We start from the raw sequence: 12,284 nt of genomic DNA on the forward strand, positions 1-12,284 counted from the left end.
GTCCGTCCGTCTGTGAAAACATTTTTATAATCAAAGTCAAGGTCGCAGTTTTAGTTCAATCGAAATTGGTTCAGATTTAAATATATCCCCATATATATCTTTCCCCCAATATGGACCCCAGAGGTCAGATTTTCACCTTGATTTGCTTCAAATATTGCACAAGGATTAGAATTGATAGTATCGTAAATTATGGCAAATTCGATTATGATTTCACTTTCTACTTTCTAATTTTTTTTAGAAAATCGCTAAAAACTTGGTGTTGCCACTATGAACAAGAAAAATTGCGATTTTGCAAATTTACCATATCGATAGAATAAACCTCGTTTTTTTATTGGCTTTCATACGTTTGACCGTTAGACTGCCGATGATGATGTCGATTGTATTTCAAATAGGTACAGTACTTGCGCGAAATTATCTCAGCAATAAAAAAGTCACATAAAAAAGAACCGTAACCACTTTAAATGAACCTGCAATTATGTGTTTGTGTGCAGTTTTTTTTTTTGTATATTTCTCTTGACCGTAATTTCCGTTCAATTGATTCAAAAAAAGGTAGTGAGAGCTGGAAAAAAGTAGAATTAATTTACAATGAATCTAAAGGCAATGGTTTATAGAATAGATGAGGAGGGTCATTGCAGCAAATAATGATAATGGCAATTCTGGTCAAAGATTAGTAAAAACTAGAAAATAAATGAACAGTACGAAAATTAAAAATAAATCTTACATCAAATATGTGCTATATACAAAGCGAAAAGTTTTTCATTATTTTCAGAAATCAAAAGGGATTGTAGTTATATGAGAAGATGATGTATAGTGGTGATGAAAACATGGTTCAATTTGGAAAGAATAATTCTCGTATGTAATTTCCATAAGAAGTTAGCATAAAAGATCAAACATGAATCATCTTCCGCCGCCAGTCTATGGACATTTTTTTAAGGCTGCGATGAAACATGTGTAGTCAGCACGGTTGCCACAGTTGGTAGAATTCTACCAAATATCGAAAATTTTTTACTGTTTGGTAGATTGGTAGAATATTCCTCTCCAAATAAGTGCTAATTCAAAAATAGAAATAAAATTTTGCCAACATTTTTTATAGAAATAAAATTTTGACCAAATTTTCTATAGAAATAAAATTTTGACCAAATTTTCTTTAGAAATAAAATTTTGACAACTTTCTATAGAAATAAACTTAAGACAAAATTTACTATTGAAATAACATTTTGACAAAATTTTCTATAGAAATAAAATTTGGACAAAATTTTCTATAGAAATAAAATTTTGACAAAATTTTCTATAGAAATAAAATTTTGACAAAATTTTCTATAGAAATAAAATTTTGACAAAATTTTCTATAGAAATAAAATTTTGACAAAATTTTCTATAGAAATAAAATTTTGACAAAATTTTCTATAGAAATAAAATTTTGACAAAATTTTCTATAGAAATAAAATTTTGACAAAATTTTCTATAGAAATAAAATTTTGACAAAATTTTCTATAGAAATAACATTTTGACAAAATTTTCTATAGAAATAACATTTTGACAAAATTTTCTATAGAAATAAAATTTTGACAAAATTTTCTATAGAAATAAAATTTTGACAAAATTTTCTATAGAAATAAAATTTTGACAAAATTTTCTATAGAAATAAAATTTTGACAAAATTTTCTATAGAAATAAAATTTTGACAAAATTTTCTATAGAAATAAAATTTTGACAAAATTTTCTATAGAAATAAAATTTTGACAAAATTTTCTATAGAAATAAAATTTTGACAAAATTTTCTATAGAAATAAAATTTTGACAAAATTTTCTATAGAAATAAAATTTTGACAAAATTTTCTATAGAAATAAAATTTTGACAAAATTTTCTATAGAAATAAAATTTTGACAAAATTTTCTATAGAAATAAAATTTTGACAAAATTTTCTATAGAAATAAAATTTTGACAAAATTTTCTATAGAAATAAAATTTTGACAAAATTTTCTATAGAAATAAAATTTTGACAAAATTTTCTATAGAAATAAAATTTTGACAAAATTTTCTATAGAAATAAAATTTTGACAAAATTTTCTATAGAAATAAAATTTTGACAAAATTTTCTATAGAAATAAAATTTTGACAAAATTTTCTATAGAAATAAAATTTTGACAAAATTTTCTATAGAAATAAAATTTTGACAACATTTTCTATAGAAATAACATTTTGACAAAATTTTCTATAGAAATAAAATTTTGACAACATTTTCTATAGAAATAACATTTTGACAAAATTTTCTATAGAAATAAAATTTTGAAAAAAATTTTGCTAAAATTTTATTTCTATAGAAAATTTTGCTAAAATTGTGTTTCTATAGAAAATTTTGCCAAAATTTAATGTCTATAGAAAATTTTGCTAAAATTTTATTTCTATAAAAAATTTTGTCAAAATTTTATTTCTATAAAAAATTTTTTCTTTAAAAAAAATTTCCAATATTTTATTTCTATAGAAAATGTTGCTAAAATTTTGTTTCTGAAGAAATTTTTGTCAATATTTTATTTCTATAGAGAAATTTTTTCTTTAGATAATTTTGCTAAAAATATATTTCTATAGAAAATTTTGTCAAAATTTTATTTCTATAGAAACTTTTGCCAAAATTTTATTTCTATAGAAAATTTTGCTAAAATTGTATTTCCGTAGAAAATTTTGTCCAAATTTTATTTCTATAGAAAATAAAATTTTGGCAAAATTATTTTTTTGTTGTGGTTGGTAGATTTTTGGTATAATTTTCTCCATATTTTGGTAGATTATGTTTGGCGCGAGTAATATGTAGAAGGTTCCTTCTTTAGAAAAAAATAGGGACAAATAAAATGTTTAATTCGTTTGAACGTAAATGATTTTTTGCTTTGCGTTTACATTTTCTTTTCAATATCGAATAATATTTTTTGTTAATCCTCTTCTTCTTGATTTAAAATAAATAAATGTTCTTTTTTTTAAACAAAGCAAATGTTGATTAAAAAGTAGCATAGTCATATAAATTTAATAGTGGGGATTAAGTTAGCTAAAGCCAATAACTCAATGGGAAATAAATGTATATTGTTGTATATTTATTTATAATGTATATTTTTTATAGTGCCCAGTAAAATATTGTGAAAATGAGTAAAGCATTCTTATCATAAAAAAAAAAGTTTAATGCAACAAACAAAAGAAATAGTATTCCTATTAAAATATTATTCATCATTTCATATATGCGATATATTTAGTGTGTTCTCTTTGCTATATGGACTCAACTTGTGACGAGAATGCCAAAATGCCAGTCGTATTTGTCATGCCAACATGACAATAGGCTAATACAAAAATAGCAATTTTGCTTCTGAGGTTTTATTTAAAACTTTTTTGTTTTCATTCCTTTTAAGTTTAATTTATTTTTGTTTCGCTCTTATAGAATGCGTAAAATTGTATATATTTTTTGTTTCTAAATTCAGCATAGTAATATTTTTTATTAAACAATACTGAAAATAAAAATGCTGACACACTTTCACTTTCCGGTTTAATATAATTCCTATAAATTCAATAATACTCGAATGCGTATGCTTTGAAGCGTTTTGTAAGTCATAAAAAGAAAAATCCCTATAATAGTACTCGATTTTGTGTTCTCTTGACATTAATATATTATATTTCAAATTTTAAATTGAATTTTTGTCAAAAAAAAATTGACAAATTTGACTAATCGACTTTTGATTCGTTTGAAATTTTATACTTGATATTTTTTGACCTACTAATCTTTCATAAGAAGTATTACTTTTTCCAGTTATTTTTACTGACCCCATAAACTAATTTTCGTAGGCATATTATATGGCAGAATTAATTGAAATTCATTAAACTGTCTCAGGATTTGAATTGTTTTATACTGTGGGTTTTAATATTTTGTTTTGTTAAGTGAATATATTATCACTTTTTGTATCAACGTATCTATACTCAAGCAGGTATTTGAAGAAAGGAAGTTGGCAATAAAATCCCATAATGTTTTATTCAAAACACGCAAATCGAACCTGTGAACATTTTTAACGTTTTTTTTAATATTACATGATATTTACGAAAATCATATCAAAACAAAGGCAAGAAGAGATGAGATATACAGGCAACACAACCAAAAAAAATGTGAAATTGACAATATGTGATCGCGGTTGCCACTCGAGCCATAAATAGTCTACCAATAATTGGAAAAAAAATTTACCAAAAAAATTGTTTTGCAAAATTTTATAACTATGGAAATTTTTGCCAAAATTGTATTTCTATAGAAAATTTTGTCAAAATTTTATTTCTATAGAAAATTTTGTCAAAATTTTATTTCTATAGAAAATTTTGTCAAAATTTTATTTCTATAGAAAATTTCGTCAAAATTTTATTTCTATAGAAAATTTCGTCAAAATGTTATTACTATAGAAAATTTTGCCATTTAACATTTATTTCTTTAGAAAATTTTGTCAACATTTTATTTCTATAAAAAATTTTGTCAAAATTATATTTCTGAGGAAAATTTCGTCAAAATTTTATTTCTATAGAAAATCTCGTCAAAATTTTATTTCTATAGAAAATTTTGTCAAAATTTTATTTCTATAGAAAATTTTGTCAAAATGTTATTTCTATAGACAATTTTGTCACTTAACATTTATTTCTATAGAAAATTTTGTCAACATTTTATTTCTATCAAAAATTTTGTCAAAATTTTATTTCTGAAGAAAATTTCGTCAAAATTTTATTTCTATAGAAAATTTTGTCAAAATTTTATTTCTATATAAAATTTTGTCAAAATTTTATTTCTGTAGAAAAATTTGTAAACATTTTATTTTTATAGAAAATTTTGTCATAATTTTATTTCTATAGAATTTTTTTCATAATTTTTTCAAAATTTAATTTCTATAGAAAATTTTGTGAAAATTTTATTTCTACAGAAAATTTGTCAAAATTTTATTTCTATAGAAAATTTTGTCCAAATTTTATTTCTATAGATTTTTTTTCAAAAATGTAATTTCTATAGAAAATTTTATTTCTTAGAAAATTTGTCAAAATTATATAGATATAGAAAATTTTGTCCAAATTTTATTTCTGGCAAAATTTTATTTCTATAGTAAATTTTGTCAAAATGTTATGTCTACTGGAAAATTTGTGAACATTTTGTTTCTATAGAAAATTTTGTCAAAATATTATTTTTATAGAAATTTTTGTCATAATTTTATTTCTATAGAAATTTTGTCAAAATTTTATTTCTATAGAAAATTTTGTACATTTTAGAAAATTTTGTCAATTTTATTGCTATAGATTTTTTGTGAAGTACCTCTTAGTTTAAGACGAATGTTTTGAAAAATCTACCAAAACATCAAGAAATCAATCTACCAAACAGTAAAAAAAAATTACCATTTTATGGTAGAATACTACCAACTGTGGCACCCGTGTATGCCTAGATTATTGATTGGCATTTTTTGTTTAATATGGAATATTTCGTCTATTCAATATAAAATTAGACATAGAAAATTTGTTTTTTACATCAAGCTATTATTAAATTACAGTCTGGCAATTCAAATCACTTACTTTGACTTTGTAAAAAAATATATTTCACACAATCCATCAAGATAATTGGAAACGTATTAAGAATTTCATTAAAAAGCTTTTAAAAGTTTCACAAAATTTTCAACGCTTCATGATTTTTCTGCTAATGTGATGGCGGACGACGGCACTCCCTTTTCTAAAACCGGTAGTAGTATCTTCAGTGCAACGTGTCTATGGTTTGACAGACACAGGTATATAGCACACACAGCAAGCAATTATGTGCCATCGAAATAGTGAACGACCGGTGATGCCGCTGAACGACCTTTTGTAATAAAAAACTGAAGTAAAGGTCAATATTTGATTTTATATGCCAGGGAATGTCGGAGTATCAATAAGGCGGCAGATTGAAAAAATAAATAAACATTGTATATAGCTATCCTCGTTTTGATCTTCCACCCGCTCTACGACAACTCATCAACCAATTTAAACTGTGACATAGAGTAGAAGCATTGAATTTTTGTTTAAACAAAAAAAGTATCAAGTTTCAATGATGAACAATAGGTTTTGATCCGACTATCATTGGGTAGAACCGAAACGATTGGGTCATTATATTGCATTGATGAATTATGTATGTGTATAAATATGTGTGTTTGTTCATTCGGGTGCATATACTTTCGAGAGGGATAAAAAAAAATATTTTAAAAAATGTTAAAAAATTCAAAAATTACACTAGTTTACAAAATATTTTTTTTTTCATGTACATTTGATGTACATGTATGTACATTTGATGTTTATGTATTTTGATCTGCTGAATTCGAAAAAAATTTTTAAATTTTTTATGGAAAAGTTTTTAGGATATCCCGTTATTTTTTGTTCTTCTCTCTTTTTTCACTAAACAAATTATATCCGGAGTTAGAAATGTCCGATTATATTCAATATAATTTATATGAAATATTACTATTAATATTACAAAAATTATGAAATTGTATAAATGGTGATTTTTTACAGCTATAAGAATAATTTACACAAAAATAAAACACAAAATTTAGAAAAATGTGAAATCTTAATTTGAATCGATAATTTCATGTTTGTAGATTATTTCATGCAAATGTTGACAGCGACTGCGCCTGAAAAGATCCATCCGCTTAGTTCAATTTTGGCATACTCTACAAAATCTCGGCTGTTATCTCACGAAAAAATTCTTCAATATTAGGTTAAGTTAGATATAGTGGCAGCCCGAAGTTCACCACTTGTGATACCGCAGTGGTGAACTTCTCTCTTATCACAGAGTGCTGGCAGATTCGATGTTATGCTCAATGACAAGGGATCTCCTTTTTATAGCCGAGTCCGAACGGCGTTCCACATTGCAGTGAACTTAGAGAAGCTTTGAAACACTCAGAAATGTCGCCAGCATTACTGAGGTGGGATAATCCACCGCAGAAAAAGTGTTTGGTGTTTAGTCGAAACTGGGCTTGAACCCATGACCCTGTGTATGCAAGGCGGGGATACTAACCATTGCACCACGGTGGATCCATTATTGCTTCAATAGTATGTTCCAATGATAAATTATAGACCAAATAGAAGAATTTTGACACTGAAACAAAACGCGAAACCAGTGTTGCCAAAAAGATAATTGCCAAATAATCACCCTTTATTACAGTAACATATGTTTTGGGATATAGATATTACACACAATCTTATAAGAAAAATGACAAATATTTTATACCGTGAAAAATGTAGCAGTTTTTTCTTCAAAATTGATACTTTGGTAATTCTGGTGGCAATACCAATTCTTACATATAGAATTGATTTTTTTTGTACAATTCAGTCAACCATAAGTGGATTTTTGCCAGTGATGGACACCATACATATTCCATATAATGTCGGCTGCCAGCAAGCCAGTTTGCATGACTTATTTGATGATGGTTGTAGGCCAGAACTGTTGATGACAGCTTTAGAGTGAAGGTCAATAAACTTAACATGGAGTAGTAGAAGCTATAGGCTTTGTATAGCTGTTTAAAGTCAACGAGTAGAAAATCCAATTAGACAAAAACAAAGAATATTATAATTGGCAGTTTACATCAGCAGCTGATTTGTTAGGAGAAACAGAGGAAAATGCTCCTAGCCTATTGAAATCACCCCACATTGTCATCATGAAATTTATATAGCAAATTTTTTTTTAATCTCCTAAGCTTTAGATCACCGACAAACATATCGATTTCATGTAATGTTTTAAAGTTTCTTTGCCTTGCAAAGAGACGAGTATTGATCTAGTACACTCAAAAAAAGACAACGAAATACCAATACCAATTTATCTATAGTTTAGTTCATGAAAATTATTTTGTTCTAGTTAAAATTTAACCAAGCACAGAAAAAAATCTCACGAAAAAATCTTCCAATTAAAGTCTTAATTGAGTTTTAAAAAATATTCAATTAAATATTTAATTGATCAAACAAATTTTTTAATTGAAACAAAAATTAATAGTTTCAATTAATTTTTTAATTGACTTTCAGTTAATTTTGTTAATTGATACTATCATTTCTTTGATTGAATACATTTCAATTAAAAAATTAATTGGATCAATTAATTTTGTGATTGAATCAGAAATAATTTTTTTTTTTGGTATATGAGAAATTTTTCTTCACTTCAATTATATTTTTTCCTTTACATTGAGAATCTCCTTAAATTTGTAATTCTATTTAAAAATTTTTTTTAGTGTAAAGCACTCATTTTCATTCTTTGGTATGCTTAGCAAATCAAAATTGTTGTTTTCTCAGTGTCATATATCGAAAATCTTCACCGAGATGTCGAGTTACTTCGCAAACGTATCTTGCCACCAATGGCTCCTATATCATATGCAGACATTTTGAATGTGTGTTAGGATTTTTTGTAGTGTGGGTGTTGGCGAATATTTGTATTAATTTATAATACTCTATACCACAGAAGTAATAGATAGACTCCAGTCATTTTTAGGCATTTGCAAAAATCCAATATTTATATTTATAAACAAAACAAAGATACATTACAACAACTACCATATTTAAAGATTCGTCAGGCATATACAGTATATGTTGTGATGGTGGATGTATATTATTATCATAATTATAACGATGCATAATGCAAAACATTTTCTGTAGTATACGCCCCTGTACTAAATCTCAATTTCCGATTGTGTACTTGAGCCAATATATGCCCGTATGCAAAAATGTAAATACATTTTTATTTATTACTGTTTATACAATAAATAAAAAAAATTATTAAAATTATACTTTACATTTTTCTATCAAAAAATCGTTTGTTTATTAATTGAGAGAAGAGTGTATATGTATGTGCAATGGCGGTACTTGATAAATTGCATAGAAAAAACATTTAGTTGAAAGCTTGTATTCAAAGGTGATTCCAAATGTATGGTGTATATTTGTAAGTAATCCAACTTTAAAGATAAAATTAAGATACAGTATAGAAATTTCCATTTTCATTTTGATGGATGAATTTTGTAATGTCTTTTTTATTTACAATGGTGTAAAACATAAATTAGATCTTAATGACAAATAATATCCACATATATCATATGGCTAAAGTACAAAAACATACGACTAGAGGGATCCACACCACCACATATAACGAAAATAGGTAATGATGCAAACGAAAGTAAAAGATAACATAATATGTGAATGACTGCCAACTACTGCTGATGATGACAACTGTCTACCGGTAGTAGGTTGTAGCAAATTCAATGTATTAGTGAGATAGATGTGCACTCTCAAAGCACTGTGTTTTCCCCCACCCATCAACGAAAACAATGTAAAACATATGTCAAGTGTAGTCGTTCAAACCAAAGTGAATTACATTTTGTTTACATGTATGTAAGTAGTAGCAAAAATAGGAATAACACAACACCCTTATACACGAGAATATCAAAGCATGCTCAACGCAGGTAATTGAACTTTTTATAATGACTAAGTAAGAAAAGAGCAAAAAATATATTAAAAAAAGAGCAACAAGAGCCATCAATGAATATTATGAGGTGAGAAATTAGCAAAAAAAATTAAACTCTAATAAGAAAAAGACTCCTAAAAAGTGCTTCAAAAGCACTATTTCAACTCTATCTTAGACGATATTAAGTGCTATAGCCAGTATAACGAAAAACCCAATGCTTTTAACATTATTAGATTGCCAACAACAGATGATCATATGAATAATTTGGTGGGTGTCAATATGCCCTCCTTTGGAGTAGCAATCAGTTTTTTTTGTGTTAAAATATCTGAAATGACTAATTTTCTTTTACCGGCATTAGTTTAAAGAAGCAAATCATAATGTATCATAAAAGGCTATGTTAAGCAAAAATATTTGCTAATAATATGACATACAAAATAAATAAAAAAAAAATACTAAAAAATATATATTAGGAATATATACAGAAAAAAGAGTATACTTTGGAAAACCTTGCCTTAAACTTATTGAGAAAACATTTAAAACAAAGTTTTATATATAAAAAAATTATATTTCTTAATAGATCAATATTGTCTGTATATCTTACCACGAAAGAAGTAAGAAGTAAGGTCATCGTTGTCTCCAATCACAACAAATTATTGTTTTTATAACTTTTTTTTTTTTGATTTATAGATAAATTAACATTTATAATTATCTTTTACCTTTGGTGGAGGGATCATATAAGGTGTACGTCGGGTCGAGCTTATGAACTTTTTTTTATCTAATGGATATTTGCTTATATATTTAATTGCCGGTTATCTACCAATAAAATATGAAATGGAGGGTAAAATGTAAAAATCCCCTCATATAATTTAAATTCATTTCTGTATATTAATGGGGTCATTTACATACATGTATCGTGATGATTTTCACTCAAGTAACCCCTTATAGCTTAAATGAAAAGAACTTTCGCCCGTAATTGTATTGTTGGGAGTACTTTTGTATACTACTCTCCAATGAAATGAACTTGTTCTCCAACATCCCCCATCCTTTCTCCTACTCTTTATATGTCAGTGTATTTAGTGCTTCTCTTCCTGTAGGTTATTTTGTATATTGTATTCTCTTCACTCATTTCATTTCTGAGTAGCGTGAGGGGGTGGGGTGGTTATGGGGGAGAATGAAAACAATTCTCAATTATTTTATTTGTTGTTTTTTCTTTTCTTTTTCATTTGAATGTTGAGGTCATAGCTTAATTATGTACGAGCTAGAGAATATTTGAAAATGGGAAGTTTTGTCGTCGTGTGAGCTAGCGATTGTCTCACTTGCGTTTTGGTGGTGTTGGTTGTGCGGAGGGTTTGAGTTTTGCTATGTGTCTGCCTAGTTAGCCTACTCCCACCCCAAAAAAGAAACCAAGTGCAATTGTTAAGGGGGTTTCTCTAAACAATTTTCCTTACACACTCTCTCTCTACGTTTGTGGCAAATTGCTTTGCCTATTCTCTTTTAATGGCGAAATTATATTCTTGTTTTTCTCTCCCTCTCTCTGGTTATGACATTTTCGTGCTCAATTCAGCTTATTTTCGGACATATTTCGTTGTTGTTGGAGTTAACTATGATGACGACACTTTTTCATCATCATATAGACGCCAACTAACTTGGAGACAGGGTGTGTGTTTTTGATAAAAGCAGTCCAAAAAATTTAATAAAATTAATTGAATAATACACACCTATATAGTTGTATTTTAATAAAAAAATAAATATATTTTAAAATATTTAATTTTTTCTCCATTCTTATATTTTAGAAAAAATTAGTTGCCCCGTGTGTGTGTGTGACTGTTAAACGAAAAAAATATCGTTGAAACGACGACGTATCTAAAAAGGAAGAAGGACACGGCGAACATCACACATCTTCAAAAATGACTGAAGTCGAGCAACCTCCACAGAACGGCATCGATTTGTCGGCCAATGAAGACGATGATAATAGTAAAGCCCGACCAGCCGATATAGAGCAGGTACTATCATTACCAATTTTCTTTTTTTTTCTACTTTCAAAATTATTCGAAACAAATTCTTCATATTTTCTTGCCCATTATTGATTTTCTATCACTTCTCAAAAAATGTAATACACTTTTAAATATTTTTTATTTTACTGTTTTCAGGATATGCGCGAAATGGAACGACGCAAACGGGTCGAAGCAATTATGGGCTCCAAACTCTTCCGTGAAGAATTGGAACGCATTGTTGATTCAGCACGTGATAGTGGCAATGCCGATGGTATTTTACAACAACTTTCGGATATTGTTGGTGTACCTGCCACTCGTGTGGGTAGTGTTTTTAAAGCAAGCAATTGTATGCAACCCATCAACGATATTCGTGGTGTTGAATCCATGGGTTATGCCAAAGGCGAGAAAATCTTACGTTGTAAACTAGCTGCCACATTCCGACTATTGGATCTATACGGCTGGACCCAGGGTTTAGGTGCTCAAATAACAGCACGTCTAAAAGTTGATCAAGAATATTTCTTGGTTAATCCATATGGTTTGTTGTATCATGAGATTACAGCCTCATCATTAAACAAAGTGGATATGCAGGGCAATATCGTGGAACAGGGAACGACAAACTTTGGTGTTAACAAGAGCCGTAAGTGTTTTAAAGAAAAATCGAAAATCATAAAATTATTTTAAAATTGTCGACTGGACCTATCATTAGGGTAGAATTAGGGATCCATAGTGGAAGAGAGATTACAGGGGGTTTTAAACACTGCTGAACCTATGACGATCTGGCATTAAATTAAATTGACTGATGCAAATTATTTTCTTATTTGCC

General features: G+C 27.4%; 1 protein-coding gene across 9 annotated transcripts in view; it reads left to right on the forward strand.

The window, feature by feature from the left end:
- Window positions 1-12,284, forward strand: part of hts (adducin 1-like protein hts) — an 81,874-nt gene that overhangs the window by 36,750 nt on the left and 32,840 nt on the right. For all 9 annotated transcript variants that reach the window (XM_075309936.1, XM_075309935.1, XM_075309934.1 and 6 more), the window contains 2 exons: window positions 11,261-11,470; window positions 11,618-12,098. In XM_075309936.1, the coding sequence (XP_075166051.1) occupies window positions 11,375-11,470; window positions 11,618-12,098 (577 nt within the window). In that variant the 5' untranslated portion in view covers window positions 11,261-11,374. The remainder of the gene's footprint in view (window positions 1-11,260; window positions 11,471-11,617; window positions 12,099-12,284) is intronic.

Source organism: Haematobia irritans, chromosome 5, assembly GCF_050003625.1.
Source record: "Haematobia irritans isolate KBUSLIRL chromosome 5, ASM5000362v1, whole genome shotgun sequence".
Taxonomy (NCBI): domain Eukaryota; kingdom Metazoa; phylum Arthropoda; class Insecta; order Diptera; family Muscidae; genus Haematobia; species Haematobia irritans.